The sequence below is a fragment of the Bombina bombina genome, chromosome 4 (genome assembly GCF_027579735.1).
Source record: "Bombina bombina isolate aBomBom1 chromosome 4, aBomBom1.pri, whole genome shotgun sequence".
In the NCBI taxonomy this organism is placed as follows: domain Eukaryota; kingdom Metazoa; phylum Chordata; class Amphibia; order Anura; family Bombinatoridae; genus Bombina; species Bombina bombina.
In genome coordinates, this window is record NC_069502.1 from 746,406,282 (window position 1) to 746,424,558 (window position 18,277).

Below are 18,277 nucleotides of genomic sequence, written 5' to 3' on the forward strand. Positions count from 1 at the left end.
ATACAGATGAATCTGAATTAATAGTGACATAGTAAAAGTTTGGGATCACATACCGAGCCTCCTTTGAACTTGATAATTTATTGTAATTTATGTCCTGAACTGTACATGTTGAGAAATTACACAATTGCAAATGCGTTATTGAGTTTTTCTTCAGTTAATACTTTTTCTTTAATTTCATTTTTTTATTAATTATCTTTTAAACAAATGCTTATATAATTAAATTAATTAATTAATTAATTCATTAACATATAATTAAAGTGTAACTAGTTACTCACAAATTAATGATTCAACACCCTCTAGTGAGGCAGTGATGTCAGAAGTGCCCTCCTTAGGCCTTTTGCAATTAAAGGCATACAGAGAGTGCTACTGACAGCTCTAACCAGACTAACTTATACAACCTTTTAATTGGTGGTACCAGCCTTTACGCAAGGTAACTACAAAATAATAGATTATTGGGAAGCAGGCAAATCTTTTTATAAAGGATGATATGTCACATATTTTGTTACTACAAAAAGATGCTGTGTTTAAAGAGACATGCATCGTATCAACCAAAGGGAATTATTATTTTCTATATGATTATTATCTTTAATTGTAACATACCAGCATATTTCATGATCCTGCTTCCTAAAGAACTTGCAGTCTAACCTGTAATTAGAGACAAAAGGAAGGGAATCTAATTAATCTATTAAAGTCAATACATAATTTCCATGCCCTTGTAAAATTGACAGAGATGCTTAGGTGATACAGGAGTAACCTGTGTTCACATGTTCATCCTTATTACAAATTTGTAAATTTGGATAGAAAACATGTCTATTTATGTTTTGATTATTTTAAAGGTTTGTTAAAATATGAAGGATAAATAATTATGTTACATTTAACGTTGGTTTTAATATATATATATATATTCATGATATTATTGTGTAATTTCAGATGAAGAAAAAGAAGATGAAACCTCATTTGATCTTATTGAAATCAGTAACATAAACAAAAGGACAGTTGGTGCAAAAATATTTCGTGGACAGGAACCAAATACTCCAGCATTTCGTTTTCTTCGGTTTGACCACATACCACCCGTTAATGCTGAAAAAATGAAAAGAATTATAGATTTGATCCAGCTCAATGAAGGTTTTATCCTTACATCCACCTTCAGACAGGATAAGCAGAACAGGGGAACTCTTCTTGCTATAGAAGGTCCTGGCATCTCCAACAGACTGTTCGAATTGGTTTCAAATGGAAAAGCCAATACTCTGGACCTAATTTATTGGTATGATGGATCTCAGAACGTTATCTCCTTGGAAGATGTTGACCTTGCTGATTCTCAGTGGAAAAATGTTACAATTCAAGTGTCTGGAGAAAACTTCAATCTCTATGTTGGCTGTGACCTTATTGACAGTTTCCGCCTGGAGGAGACATTCTATGAACATTTGAAATCTGACAACAGCAAGATGTATTTAGCTAAAGGTTCTATAAGAGAAAACCATTTCAGGGTAAGCAAATATTGCTCTTTTTAGAAAAAACAGTATTTATATTACACTTCTTACCTATTTTCACACTAATTATTTCCAAAATAGATATATTAGCCATGGGCTTTTTCTTGTGCATGTAAAATGTTACTTATGTTATTTCACATACTATCATTTAAATGATGCTTGTAACAGGGGTATTCAGAAGGATAGTTGCATTTCAAATTGTTACAATCAAAATCTAAAACAGTCCTTCATGTTTTTTAGATTAGAGCTAAAACCTTAAAATTAATTGTATTCATTTTTAAACCAAAAGGGGATTTGGGACTCAAACTGCATTGCTCTGACTTAAAAATAATAATAAAAAATAGCAATCAAGGCATTACCCTTGTATCCTTAGAGGATGGTACAGTTAAAGGGACAGTATACACTCATTTTAATATAACTGCATGTAATAGACACTACTACAAAGAATAAGATGCACAGATACTGATATAAAAATCCAGTATAAAACTGTTTAAAAACTTACTTAGAAGCTCTCAGTTTAACTCTGTTGAAAAGGTAGCTGGAAAGACTATTGCAAGTGGGAAATAAGACACTCCCCCCTCCCCCTTCTTTTGCATATGAAAAGACCCTTTATACAAACAGGAGCAAGCTGGAGTAGGTAGCTGACGGTATTCTCATAAAACTTTGGGGCTTGGTTTCAGAGCAATGTTATTTAAAAATAAGCAAAACTATACATTAAAAAACAACAACAACTTTAAGGGCTATATAAATAGATAATTTACAAAACATTTATGCAAAGAAAAAATGAGTGTATAATGTCCCTATAACTCTATTAGGGGTCTGCCAATTCAAGTCTAACTTAAGATCTATCTATCATCTATCTATCTATCTATCTATCTATCTATCTATCTATCTATCTATCTATCATCTATCTATCATCTATCTATCATCTATCTATATATCATCTATCTATCTGTCTGTTTATCTATCTCTTGGTTAATCATTCATCTATGATCTATAGCCGTCTGTCATTTTGTGTGTCTATCTGCCTGTTTGTTACTTAACCAATTATTTAAATTTCTGAGGTGTGCAATTAATAATTTCAACTAAGTTTGCATGCTATTATTTTTCACGTTTAAAACAACCAAATACTTTATAGTAATTAATTGTGTATGTATCTTATTAGATTTGAGCTATATTTGTAAAAAAAAATATTCAATAAAATACTTTTTTGCAGTCTAAGGTCTAGCTTCCATTGAGGTTGTAAATTGTGGAAACATGCGCTATAAACATTTATCTAAAATCTATGGAGAATTTTTATGTTACTGCCAGTTTCCAAACTTTACCACCTCAATGGAAAATAAGCCTAAGTTGAGAATGAGCAATTACCTAAACATTGATAGAAAGGCCACGTAAACAGCCAAAATATGATGTTTAAAAAACAGAATGCTTTTGTTTTTAAAAAGTACTAAAACACTGTTTAAAAAAATAATACAAAACCTTGTTTAAAAAACTGTGACACAAGTCTATACTAATAGTTTGGACTAATGCTGTAGAATTTATTCATTGTGCAGTATTTTTGTAGTTTATGCAGAGAAAAGAATTGCAAATAATACTAACGCTGAATTTTCTATTGGAAAGGTTGTAAAGGGACATGAAACTCACAATTTCTTTCATGATTCTGATAGAGAATACCATTTTAAACAACATTCCATTTTACTTCCATTATTTAATTTGCTTCATTCTTTAGATATTGTTTGTTGAAGAAATAACAATGCACATGGGTGAGCCAATCTATTTTCAGCCACCAATCATCAGCTAGATATGCTTTTCAACAAAGGATATCAAGAGAATGAAGCAAATGAGATAATAGAAATAAATTGGAAAGTTGTTTAAAATTGCATGCTCTTTCTAAATCATGAAAGAAAAAATTTGGGTTTCATGTCCCTTTAAATTAAAATCTTTTGAACACCTACTTGTATCACTATGCATGGCTCTTCTAATGCATTGAAATATACCACACTATTAGGTTATATTCATAGTTAATCTTTTTAATGTTTGTTTTTTCAGGGACTACTTCAAAGTGTCCATTTAATTTTTGATACTACAGTTGATGATATTTTAAGGAAGAAAGGTTGTCAGCTAAACCATGCAGGTACATATATTTCTTTGTGTTTTACAAGATTCTGTTATGTCTTTTTATATTTTCTTTTCCAAAGGAATCTTCTTGAATTCTTCATTTAGTTTCAAACAATGTGCAACTCAAATACGACAAACAATGTCATACAAGGATGCCAGCTTTTCCATTATCTAATCTTTTTTTGATTTATATTGGTATAACCATTGTAGAAATGTATTCTTATCATCGGAAACATTTATTTAACTATATATTAAAAAACAGAACCATACTTTTATGGGTTTTGAAGAAAAAAAACATTAGTTACATTTTTTTTATTCCTGACATAACGATGTAAAAAAAAAGAAAAGAAATATTCTGAATTAGATGTGCACAGATAAAACGATTGTTTATGATGAATCATGAAAAAAAAAAACTTTTTTTTTGTATTTTCCAAGATTTGTTAATTGTGCAGTTTGACCAGTTTTAGCAACATTAGTCATTTATTAATGGAAATTTTTTAAACACTTTTTCCATATAGGGAACATTTATAGGGCAGTAGAGGAGCAGATGGACAGTAGCTTAAAGGGACACTAAACAAATTTTTTTTCTTTCATGGTTCAGATAGAGCATGCAATTTAAGCAACTTTCTAATTTACTCCTATTATCAATTTTTCTTCGTTCTCTTGCTATCTTTATTTACAAAGCAGGAATGTGATGCATAGGAGCCGGACCATTTTTGGTTGAGAACCTGGGTTATGCTTGCTTATTGATGGGTAAATGTCAGCCTCCAATAAGCAAGCTCTATCCATGGTGCTGAATCTAAAATGGGCTGGCTGCTGTGATTTACATTCATGATTTTCCAATAAAGATAGCAAGAGAACGAAGAAAAATTGATAATAGGAGTAAATTAGAAAGTTGCTTAAAAGTGCATGCTCTATCTGAACTATGAAAGAAATAATTGGGGTTCAGTGTCCCTTTAAACTTAAAGGGACATAAAACCCAAACATTTTCTTTCATGATTTAGGTAGAACATATAATTTTAAACAACTTTCCAGTTTACTTCTATTACCAAATTTGTTTCATTCTCTTGGTATCATTTGTTAAATGAGCAGCAGTGCAATAATGGTTTCTAACTGAACACATAAGTGAGCCAATGACAATCATTATATATATATGCAGCCACCAATCAGCAACTAGAACCTAGGTTCTTTGCTGCTCCTGAGCTTTCCTAGATACACCTTTCAGCAAATGATAACAAAAGAAAGAAGCAAATTAAATAATATAAGTAAATTGGAAAGTTGTTTAAAATTGTATGTTCTGTCTAAATCATGAATGTCTAATTATGACTTTACTGTCCCTTTAAATCAGTGATTTGCAACCTTTTTTTTGCCGTGGCACACTTTTTTACATTAAAAAATCCTGTGGCACACCACCATCCCAAAATTTTACAAAATCACACATTGTAGCCTAATACAGGATATATATACAGTATATATATATATATATATATATATATATATATACACACACACACTGTACTGTGCTGTCATGCCATGCCTCCTACAAACTATACATGATATATTGACATTCATTCACAAACACCCCCGCACTGTTGTCAGTCTGCCGCGGCACACCTGAGGATCTTTCACGGCACACTAGTGTGCCAAGACACACTGGTTGAAAAACACTGCTTTAAATAAAGCTAAAGTAGTAGCTACTGCTACAAGTTAGCAACAGCACAAACTTTTTCTTTCTTTCATGTAATTAGCAAGAGTCCATGAGCTAGTGACGTATGGGATATACATTCCTACCAGGAGGGGCAAAGTTTCCCAAACCTCAAAATGCCTATAAATACACCCCTCACCACACCCACAAATCAGTTTTTACAAACTTTGCCTCCTATGGAGGTGGTGAAGTAAGTTTGTGCTAGATTCTACGTTGATATGCGCTCCGCAGCAGGTTGGAGCCCGGTTTTCCTCTCAGCGTGCAGTGAATGTCAGAGGGATGTGAGGAGAGTATTGCCTATTTGAATTCAATGATCTCCTTCTACGGGGTCTATTTCATACGGTCACATCTATTTAATAGGTTCTCTGTTATCGGTCGTAGAGATTCATCTCTTACCTCCCTTTTCAGATCGACGATATACTCTTATATATACCATTATCTCTACTGATTCTCGTTTCAGTACTGGTTTGGCTTTCTACTACATGTAGATGAGTGTCCTGGGGTAAGTAAGTCTTATTTTTTGTGACACTCTAAGCTATGGTTGGGCACTTTTATATAAAGTTCTAAATATATGTATTCAAACATTTATTTGCCTTGACTCAGGATGTTCAACGTTCCTTATTTCAGACAGTCAGTTTCATATTTGGGATCATGCATATGAATAAATCAATTTTTTTCTTACCTTAAAATTTGACTTTTTTCCCTGTGGGCTGTTAGGCTCGCGAGGGCTGAAAATGCTTCATTTTATTGCGTCATACTTGGCGCTGACTTTTTTGGCGCAAAATTTTTTTTCTGTTTCCGGCGTCATACGTGTCGCCGGAAGTTGCGTCATTTTTGACGGGGTTTTTTTGCGCCAAAGGTGTCGGCGTTCCGGATGTGGCATCATTTTTGGCGCTAAAAAATATGGGCGTCACTATTGTCTCCACATTATTTAAGTCTCATTATTTATTGCTTCTGGTTGCTAGAAGCTTGTTCAGTGGCATTTTTCCCCATTCCTGAAACTGTCATTTAAGGAATTTGATCAATTTTGCTTTATATGTTGTTTTTTCTATTACATATTGCAAGATGTCCCAGATTGACACTGAGTCAGAAGATACTTCTGGAAAAACGCTGCCTGGTGCTGGATCTACCAAAGTTAAGTGTATCTGCTGTAAACTTGTGGTATCTGTTCCTCCAGCTGTTGTTTGTAATGAATGTCATGACAAACTTGTTAATGCAGATAATATTTCCTTTAGTAATGTTACATTACCTGTTGCTGTTCCGTCAACATCTAATACTCAGAGTGTTCCTGTTAACATAAGAGATTTTGTTTCTAAATCCATTAAGAAGGCTATGTCTGTTATTCCTCCTTCTAGTAAACGTAAAAGGTCTTTTAAAACTTCTCATTTTTCAGATGAATTTTTAAATGAACATCATCATTCTGATTCTGATAATGGTTCCTCTGGTTCAGAGGATTCTGTCTCAGAGGTTGATGCTGATAAATCTTCATATTTATTCAAAATGTAATTTATTCGTTCTTTGCTTAAAGAAGTCTTAATTGCATTAGAAATAGAGGATTCTGGTCCTCTTGATACTAAATCTAAACATTTAAATAAGGTTTTTAAATCTCCAGTAGTTATTCCAGAAGTTTTTCCTGTCCCTGATGCTATTTCTGAAGTAATCTCCAGGGAATGGAATAATTTGGGTAATTCATTTACTCCTTCTAAACGTTTTAAGCAATTATATCCTGTGCCATCTGACAGATTAGAGTTTTGGGACAAAATCCCTAAAGTTGATGGGGCTGTCTCTACTCTTGCTAAACGTACTACTATTCCTACGGCAGATAGTACTTCCTTTAAGGATCCTTTAGATAGGAAGATTGAATCCTTTCTAAGAAAAGCTTACTTATGTTCAGGTAATCTTCTTAGACCTGCTATATCTTTAGCGGATGTTGCTGCAGCTTCAACTTTTTGGTTAGAAGCTTTAGCGCAACAAGTAACAGATCATAATTCTCATAGCATTGTTAATCTTCTTCAAAATGCTAATAACTTTATTTGTGATGCCATCTTTGATATCATTAGAGTTGATGTCAGGTATATGTCTCTAGCTATTTTAGCTAGAAGAGCTTTATGGCTTAAAACTTGGAATGCTGATATGTCTTCTAAGTCTACTTTGCTTTCCCTTTCTTTCCAGGGTAATAAATTATTTGGTTCTCAGTTGGATTCTATTATCTCAACTGTTACTGGAGGGAAAGGAACTTTTTTACCACAGGATAAAAAATCTAAAGGTAAATTTAGGTCTAATAATCGTTTTCGTTCCTTTCGTCACAATAAGGAACAAAAGCCTGATCCTTCACCCACAGGAGCGGTATCAGTTTGGAAACCATCTCCAGTCTGGAATAAATCCAAGCCTTTTAGAAAACCAAAGCCAGCTCCCAAGTCCACATGAAGGTGCGGCCCTCATTCCAGCTCAGCTGGTAGGGGGCAGATTACGATTTTTCAAAGAAATTTGGATCAATTCAATTCACAATCTTTGGATTCAGAACATTGTTTAAGAAGGGTACAGAATTGGCTTCAAGATAAGGCCTCCTGCAAAGAGATTTTTTCTTTCCCGTGTCCCAGTAAATCCAGCGAAGGCTCTAGCATTTCTGAAATGTGTTTCAGATATAGAATTGGCTGGAGTAATTATGCCAGTTTCAGTTCTGGAACAGGGGCTGGGGTTTTATTCAAATCTCTTCATTGTACCAAAGAAGGAAAATTCCTTCAGACCAGTTCTGGATCTAAAAATATTGAATCGTTATGTAAGGATACCAACATTCAAAATGGTAACTATAAGGACTATCCTGCCTTTTGTTCAGCAAGGGCATTATATGTCCACAATAGATTTACAGGATGCATATCTGCATATTCCGATTCATCCAGATCACTATCAGTTTCTGAGATTCTCTTTCCTAGACAAGCATTACCAGTTTGTGGCTCTGCCGTTTGGCCTAGCAACAGCTCCAAGAATTTTTACAAAGGTTCTCGGTGCCCTTCTGTCTGTAATCAGAGAACAGGGTATTGTGGTATTTCCTTATTTGGACGATATCTTGGTACTTGCTCAGTCTTCACATTTAGCAGAATCTCATACGAATCGACTTGTGTTGTTTCTTCAAGATCATGGTTGGAGGATCAATTTACCGAAAAGTTCATTGATTCCTCAGACAAGGGTAACCTTTTTAGGTTTCCAGATAGATTCAGTGTCCATGACTCTGTCTCTGACAGACAAGTGACGTCTAAAATTGATCTCAGCTTGTCGAAAACCTTCAATCACAATCATTCCCTTCGGTAGCCTTATGCATGGAAATTCTAGGTCTTATGACTGCTGCATCGGACGCGATCCCCTTTGCTCGTTTTCACATGCGACCTCTTCAGCTCTGTATGCTGAACCAGTGGTGCAGGGATTACACAAAGATATCTCAATTAATATCTTTAAAACCGATTGTACGACACTCTCTGACGTGGTGGACAGATCACCATCGTTTAGTTCAGGGGGCTTCTTTTGTTCTTCCGACCTGGACTGTAATTTCAACAGATGCAAGTCTGACAGGTTGGGGAGCTGTTTGGGGGTCTCTGACAGCACAAGGGGTTTGGGAATCTCAGGAGGTGAGATTGCCAATCAATATTTTGGAACTCCGTGCAATTTTCAGAGCTCTTCAGTCATGGCCTCTTCTAAAGAGAGAATCGTTCATTTGTTTTCAGACAGACAATGTCACAACTGTGGCATATATCAATCATCAAGGAGGGACTCACAGCCCTCTGGCTATGAAAGAAGTATCTCGAATACTGGTATGGGCGGAATCCAGCTCCTGTCTAATTTCTGTGGTTCATATCCCAGGTATAGACAATTGGGAAGCGGATTATCTCAGTCGCCAAACGTTACATCCGGGCGAATGGTCTCTTCACCCAGAGGTATTTCTTCAGATTGTTCAAATGTGGGGACTTCCAGAAATAGATCTGATGGCTTCTCATCTAAACAAGAAACTTCCCAGGTATCTGTCCAGATCCAGGGATCCTCAAGCGGAAGCATCATCCTGCCTATATCTTTCCACCTCTAGTTCTTCTTCCAAGAGTAATCTCCAAGATTCTGAAGGAATGCTCGTTTGTTCTGCTGGTGGCTCCAGCATGGCCTCACAGGTTTTGGTATGCGGATCTTGTCCGGATGGCCTCTTGCCAACTGTGGACTCTTCCGTTAAGACCAGACCTTCTGTCGCAAGGTCCTTTTTTTCCATCAGGATCTCAAATCCTTAAATTTAAAGGTATGGAGATTGAACGCTTGATTCTTAGTCAAAGAGGTTTCTCTGACTCTGTGATTAATACTATGTTACAGGCTCGTAAATCTGTATCTAGGAAGATATATTATAGAGTCTGGAAGACTTACATTTCTTGGTGTCTTTCTCATCATTTTTCCTGGCATTCTTTTAGAATTCCGAGAATTTTACAGTTTCTTCAGGATGGTTTGGATAAAGGTTTGTCTGCAAGTGACTTGAAAGGACAAATCTCTGCTCTTTCTGTTCTTTTTCACAGAAAGATTGCTAATCTTCCTGATATTCATTGTTTTGTAAATCTGTATCTAGGAAGATATATTATAGAGTCTGGAAGACTTACATTTCTTGGTGTCTTTCTCATCATTTTTCCTGGCATTCTTTTAGAATTCCGAGAATTTTACAGTTTCTTCAGGATGGTTTGGATAAAGGTTTGTCTGCAAGTTCCTTGAAAGGACAAATCTCTGCTCTTTCTGTTCTTTTTCACAGAAAGATTGCTAATCTTCCTGATATTCATTGTTTTGTACAAGCTTTGGTTCGTATAAAACCTGTCATTAAGTCAATTTGTCCTCCTTGGAGTTTGAATTTGGTTCTGGGGGCTCTTCAAGCTCCTCCGTTTGAACCTATGCATTCATTGGGCATTAAATTACTTTCTTGGAAAGTTTTGTTTCTTTTGACCATCTCTTCTGCTAGAAGAGTTTCTGAATTATCTGCTCTTTCTTGTGAGTCTCCTTTTCTGATTTTTCATCAGGATAAGGCGGTGTTGCGAACTTCTTTTAAATTTTTACCTAAGGTTGTGAATTCTAACAACATTAGTAGAGAAATTGTGGTTCCTTCAATATGTCCTAATCCTAAGAATTCTAAGGAGAGATCATTGCATTCTTTGGATGTAGTTAGAGCTTTGAAATATTATGTTGAAGCCACTAAGAATTTCCGAAAGACTTCTAGTCTATTTGTTATCTTTTCCGGTTCTAGGAAAGGTCAGAAGGCCTCTGGCATTTATTTGGCATCTTGGTTATAATCTTTAATTCATCATGCTTATGTCAAGTCGGGTAAAACTCCGCCTCAAAGGATTACAGCTCATTCTACTAGGTCAGTTGCTACTTCCTGGGCGTTTAGGAATGAAGCTTCGGTTGATCAGATTTGCAAAGCAGCAACTTGGTCTTCTTTGCATACTTTTACTAAATTCTACCATTTTGATGTGTTTTCTTCTTCTGAAGCAGTTTTTGGTAGAAAAGTACTTCAGGCAGCTGTTTCAGTTTGATTCTTCTGCTTATAATTTCAGTTTTTTTCATTATAAGATTTAAACTTTATTTTGGGTGTGGATTTTTTTCAGCGGAATTGGCTGTCTTTATTTTATCCCTCCCTCTCTAGTGACTCTTGCGTGGAAGATCCACATCTTGGGTAGTCATTATCCCATACACCACTAGCTCATGGACTCTTGCTAATTACATGAAAGAAAACATAATTTATGTAAGAACTTACCTGATAAATTCATTTCTTTCATATTAGCAAGAGTCCATGAGGCCCACCCTTTTTGTGGTGGTTATGATTTTTTTGTATAAAGCACAATTATTCCAATTCCTTATTTTTTATGCTTTCGCACTTTTTTCTTATCACCCCACTTCTTGGCTATGCATTAAACTGATTTGTGGGTGTGGTGAGGGGTGTATTTATAGGCATTTTTAGGTTTGGGAAACTTTGCCCCTCCTGGTAGGAATGTATATCCCATACGTCACTAGCTCATGGACTCTTGCTAATATGAAAGAAATGAATTTATCAGGTAAGTTCTTACATAAATTATGTTTTTTTTGTGGGGTCAAGGTTGGCTAAGAACAAAAAATGTACATACTTATTGACTGGCATGGGAATCAATGAACTGACAAGATAATTTATGTATATGAATATTGAATAATTTTACATTTGAAATTTTGAAATCTTTTCCACCTGAATAGTGCAAACTGAATTACTGATACCTTTCCCAACTGAAAAGTGTAAATTTTAACTTTTTAAACTTTTTCCGCTGGAATAGTGTACATTTGAATTTAAAACCTTCCCCACCTTTCCCATCTGAATAGTGTAAATCTGAACTTTTGAAACCCTTCCCATCTGAATAGTGTAAATCTGAACTCTTGAAACCTTCCCCACCTGAATAGTTTAAATCTGAACTTTGGAAACCTTCCCACGTGAATAGTGTAAATCTAAACTTCTTAAACCTTTCCCACCTAATTAGTATAAATCTGGATGTATTAAACCTATACCCAACTTCAGAAAATTCTTCCCAGACTTAAGAGTAACATGTTCAGTGGGACGAGTGTTTTACTGAATCATCATTTGTTTCATTTTTTTATTTCTTAAAGGGCCACTGGTTTTGCTTTTTAAAACAAATGCAAAAAATACAGCAAAAATGTGTAGGGATGGGCAACTTTTTCTCAACATTCAAAAAATTAAACGAATTTTAACACATTTGTTTGTTTTGAATTTCGAATGTTTGTACCACATTCTAACATTCGTTTAATATAAAGGTATTTCTGATGCTTTCTTTAAATGTAATATTCAATTTGAATTTTTCTAATAATTTGATTTGAATTATGTAATATTCGAAATAGAAACATTCAAATTGATATATTTGTATCTATTTTGTATCAATTTACTAAATTCCCTACCACATGAACATTTGAACTTCTGAATAGTATTTGTTAAATTGAATGTGACATTCGAAATTTCGATTGTGGACATTCAATCTAATTATAAACATTCGAAATCAAAAGTGACATTCGAAAACTGTAAATAGCATTAGATTATAGAATTTTTAAGAATATTCGTTCTTATCAACATTCGATTATGTAAATCAAATTTGTACAATAAAATTTGTTCTAACATTCAAATTCGAATATAAACACATTCGCCCATCCCTACTCTTGAGTGCTACCTCACTAGAAGGAAATCTTTTGTAGAGCGCCAAATTACATTGATATATAAAAATAAATATATCATATGATCTATTTTTAAAATGTGTTAAAAGAATAGATTTAGTAGAAACAAATACATTACATTGATGAAAGTGATGAACAATCATATTATATTTTATGAATCTGTAGGAATCATATATTCACTCTCTAAAAAAATACTTTGAAGATGGTGCTGCGCAATTTTACTCTTCTACTTGAAGTTGTTATGGCGGAATTCTAAGTAAACTGTGAATCGCAATCCCCTTGCAGATTCACAGTTTACAGTGCATTACCAGCCAAGTCATTCTTCAATTACACTGAGCATGTGCAACTCACTCAGACAAGGCTAAGAGTGAGATGGGTTTGTGTGCTAACATTTTCAAATTAACATAAGGCACAGCTTCTGATTGGCTGTGCCATTTAATGGAGAAAAGTATTCTCTGTGGGGGGCAGGCGGATCTATAATAAACTAAAATGATGACAGGTAAAATATTGATCTAATAATGAGTTTTTTAGAAATAAAAAAAGACATCCATCCTCAAGGCAATGCATAGATTTAAATGCATGCCTTGTGTAAAACATTATTTACTTTTGATTTAAAGGACAATTAAATACAGTAGAATCCACTATAGCACAATAGAAAACACAGCTACAGCACTTACTCTGAATTTATCAGTGTTTTTTCCATTTCCCTTCCCACTGTATGTACTGACTGCCATCACCCAATTAGACGCATACATGCATACATTGTGAGCTATTGCACATGCCCAGTAGGAGTGGGTGCCTCATTATTGGTGCACATAAAAAGACTGAGCCCATATTAATAATGGAAGTAAATTGGAAAATTGTTTCAAGTTGCATCCTCTATCTGAATCATGAAAGTGTAATTTTGACTTTACTGTCCCTTTAAATAGAAATATTAATAGCTTTATGGTTTAAATAATATTTTATAACATATGAAGAGTAGATCTTTTATGCTTTTGGATAAACACAATATATGTTCAGTTGTAAATGGATTTCATGTACAGACTTCCTTGTAGATATACCACAGATCTACCTCACACGTCTTCCAAATTGTATATTTATTGTTTTCCTGTAGAAAACAAGTCACTAACACATATCAAGTCCAGGAGTTTTGCATTGTTTTGGGTCTGATGTGTTTATTTAATAATGCATGCTGGGTATTTAATATACCTGAGGCCAAAATAAAACTAAGCACATCAAGATTTCAGAGTTGGGGAACTGTATTTGAAAGGCGTGTCGAACATTTTAAAAACCACTGTAGATATATTTTCTAACAAATATTTATTTTGTTAGTTTTTTGTTCTTTATCTGCATTTCTAACATTCAGCAGTTTCAATTTTATTATTTAAATGGATGTTTAAAGGTTTAAATATGTATTATTTTTGTGAACTTTCACTGCCTTTGCAAATTGTGATTTTTCCTTTCCCTTAACACAGGCTGGAGGGCATACTGGGAAAATGGTGTATTTGTAATTGCTGTAACATAATATGGATACATGATCATTATATGGCAACATATCTTTCATTTATTACGTGGGTGACATTGTATCCCATACAACATAATTTTCAGTACTAAATATCAACATCCTCTTTGATCTTAGGGACATAAAGGAACAATAAAAAGTTATGTGTTTATTTCAAAACCTTATGCACATCTTGCTATTGGCCAATACACACACATGACACCACTGACTGACTGAATGAGCTGCTATAGTCAGCTCCAGATCAGTAAAGTTGACTTTATCTATGTGTTTAACCCATTTGTGTGGATTAAACACATCGTTCTGTCCAGGCAACAATGTGGTAATAGAATGCACTAGAACTTTAAAGCATTTTGCTATTGCACTGCCTCAAAGAAGATTCAATAGTCTAAATATGTTTGTTTCACAGTATAGTTTGCATGTACATATTTTTTATTATTCAAACTAGTCAAAGGGCCACTAAACCCAAAATCTTTCTTTCATAATTCAGATAGAGAATACAAATTTAAACAACATTACAATTTACTTCTATTATTTATTTTGCTTCATTTTTTAGATATCCTTAGTTGAAGAAAAAGCAATGCACATGGTGAGCCAATCACACAAGGCTTCTATGTGCAGCAACCAATCAGCAGCTACTGAGCATATCTAGATATGCTTTTCAGCAAAGAATATCAAGAGAATAAAACAAATTAGATAATATAAGTAAATTAGAAAGATGTTTAAAATTGCATTCTTTTTCTAAATCATGAAAGAAAAAATGTGGGTTTCATGGCCCTTTAAATGTATTTTTTTGTGACTTTTATATTATTATTATTTTTAGAAGTAGTAATTAAATAGTATTTATAATTTGTAAAGCACCAGTAGATTCTGTCAAACTGAACAGTTTTAGAGCTTACAATCTAATAATATAAAATCTCATCTTTTTTCATTAAAAACCCATTTTTTCTTCTTTCATGATTCCAATAGAGCATGCAATTTTAAAGTACTTTCTAATTTACTTCTCTTACAGATTTGTCTTTGTTCCTTTGGTATCTTTTGTTGAAAAGCAGTTGTATAAACTCAGTAGCCTGCCCATTTCTAAAGCACTATATGGCAGCAGTTTTGCAAGAATGTTATCCATTTACAAGAGCACTAGATGGCAGCACTGTTTCCTGTCATGTAGTGCTCCAGATGCCTACCTAGTTATCTCTTCAACATAGAATATCATGGGAACAAAGTAAATTGGAAACTTTTTTAAATTGTATGCTTTGTCTTAATCAACTAAGAACATTTTGGGGTTTTAATTCCCTTTAAAGGGACATTAAACACTAAATAAATGCTAGATAGAATGATGCATTCAAATAAAAGATTAGTCCATGACTAACAAGTAGATGTATTTTTGAAGTTTCATTAGTTGTTTAAAAAGTGACAAAATAAGTGTAAAGTATTAGTGTCTATAAAACACTGGGAGCTGCCATGTTGTAACTTGTGTTACCTTCTCTGCTATGACCAATTAGGGTCAGTTATACATAGGTCACTAGAGTGTGCAGCCAATGGTTGTGCTGGATTTAACAGTGTTCTGCACTTCTATTTCTAACAGGAACTGAAAAGCTCACAATTTCAGAATGGAATTACAGGCAAAGAGGACAAAATAAATAATGAAAATATATTGCAGAGTTGTTTTATATATACAATTTATCATTTTATATTACCATCTCAAAGTGTTTAATGTCCCTTTAAGTATGTATTTTATTTTACATGCTAAATTATGTATAAAAATACAACCCTCCAACATTCTGTTCATACCATTCTTCGTACTAAGCATCTATGCAAATGTACTTTAGTTATCCCTAAAATCGGTTTACATTTGAGTAATTATATATATATATATATATATATATATATATATATATATATATATATATATATATATATATATACAGCAGCAGTGTAAAATAGCTTACTGCTTCTTCAGCACTGTGTAATAGGAGACAAATAGTTTTATTAAACTCACAAGAGAGTAGCAAAGACAAATCACATTCTTGCTATTTATTTAAACAATTCTCTTTTGATTTGGTTATGCCTTGTTATTTCCATCTTCTATATGAAATATGGTATATTCATTTCTATGAAAGAGTTACACAAACGATACCTATTAAACAAGCACGTACGTGAGTCAGTAACACAGACATTCACAGGATGCAAAGTCAGGAAACACCACAGGCCTCCCGCAGATTTCAGACCATGTTTGACGGAGGGTCCGTGTATCTGAAGTAGGAAGCCGCAGAAGTAAGGAGATATCAATAGTAAGCGTAACTCAGCATGGTAGAACTTTTATTTTTCTTGGCTCAGATATCCAAATACATGACATGCCAAAGCTTACCGGGGGGATGTGTGAATTTCATGCAAGTTTACAAGTTTTGACTACATTCCCTGAAGGGACATTGCATTTTCATAGGACCCTGACAGTAGGTCAAGGAGCAATCTTTCCATTACTGTTTTCATTGTCTGAGATCAGTGAAATGTGAAGGCTTTCATTCTAAGGGAACCTTAATCAGTTTTTAAATCATTATCCTATTGACAGATTAAAGGTTGGAAATATACCGATGGTCTAGTCTCTACAAGCAAAGTATGCACAATTAATTACTCTTTGAAGCCAAATTATTGCCCGTTGGAACAATAGTTCCATTGTATATTCTATAATGCATCCAATAACCTTGCAAATGTTTTCTTTTGTTATTTTAGAATGCATAATTGTAACACTTTTTAACATGACAAAATAATGCTAGTCAAAATTAAACTTTCATGATTCAGATAGGGCATGTCATTTTAAACAAACTTTCAATTTACTTTTATCATCAATTTTGCTTGGTTCTCTTGATATTCTTAGTTGTCATATGCTAATTTTTAAGCCCTTGAAGGCCGCCTCTTATCTGAATGCATTTGACAGTTTTTCACAGCTAGAGGGCGATAGTTCATGTCATATAGATAACATTGTGTTAATGCTGTGGAGTTACTTATGAGATGGCACTGCTTGGTTAAAATGCAAATTTGTCAAAAGAACTGAAATAAGGGGGCAGTCTGCAGAGGCTTAGATACAAGGTATTCACAGAGGTAAAAAGTATATTAATATTACTGTTTTGGTTATGCAAAACTGGGGAATGGGTAATAACGGGATTATCTATCTTTCTAAACAATAAAAAATTCTGGAGTAGACTATCCCTTTAATGTAGAACTCATTTCTCGTTATGTTCTTGTATATTTATGCAAGTAATTTACTAGCAACAATGAAACTGGTAAACCTCACTCTTTGTATTCTTTGTTTAGCATAAATATAACTGAAAAAGAAAAACACAACAGAATTAAATAAAACATAAATACATATCTAATTAATAGTATGTGCATATTGTTTTGCTAAATTATAGAAAATTATTTTTATATAATTTAATTTACACAAAGTTAAAGTGATGATAAACTTGACATGTTTTAAAATCAGGTCCAGAATCTAAGCGATATTTTAGATGGACTTTAATTGATCACTTGTAATGAAGATTTACTGTAACTTACTTTTAAATCTAGCTGTGCCTTTCTAATACTCCACGCTTCAAAACTCATTTTTTTGTGAAATAATGGCACTCTAGCCTTACGGCACTTTTTTTTTTTGTAGCTAGGAGAACAGTTCAAACCACTCACCAAAAAAAAGAAAAAAGAAAAAAGAAGAGTTTTGAAGTGGTTTACTGGAGTGTAGATTAAAAAGTAAGGTATTGCTTAGATTCTGGACCTGAGTTTAAAAAATGTAAAGTTTACCACACTTTAACCCTTTAAGGACAAGGCCATTTTTCAATTTCTTTCCCTTAAAGGGACATTAAACCCAAAAAATGTCTTTCATGATTCAGATAAAAAATACAATTTTAAACAACATTCCAATTTACTATCTAATTTGCTTCATTCTTTAGATATCTTTTGTTAAAGAAATAGCAATGCACATGGGTGAGCCAATCACATGAAGCATCTATGTGTAGCCACCAATCAGAAGCTATTGAGCCTATCTAGATATGCTTTTCAGGAAAGAATATCAAGAGAACAAAGCAAATTAGATAATAAAAGTAAATTAGAAAGTTGTTTAAAATGGTATTCTCCATCTGAATCATGAAAGAAAAATTTTGGGTTTAATGTCCCTTTAAGGACCAGGGCTATTTTTACATTTCTGCGGTGTTTGCGTTTAGCTGAGATTTTCCTCTTACT

General features: G+C 33.7%; 1 protein-coding gene across 1 annotated transcript in view; it reads left to right on the top strand.

Moving 5' to 3' along the window:
- THBS2 (thrombospondin 2) overlaps positions 1–18,277 on the top strand; it is a 130,133-nt gene that overhangs the window by 38,745 nt on the left and 73,111 nt on the right. Inside the window, exons 3-4 of the mRNA XM_053711002.1 lie at positions 931–1,487; positions 3,540–3,624. Coding sequence (XP_053566977.1) covers positions 931–1,487; positions 3,540–3,624 — 642 coding nt within the window. The remainder of the gene's footprint in view (positions 1–930; positions 1,488–3,539; positions 3,625–18,277) is intronic.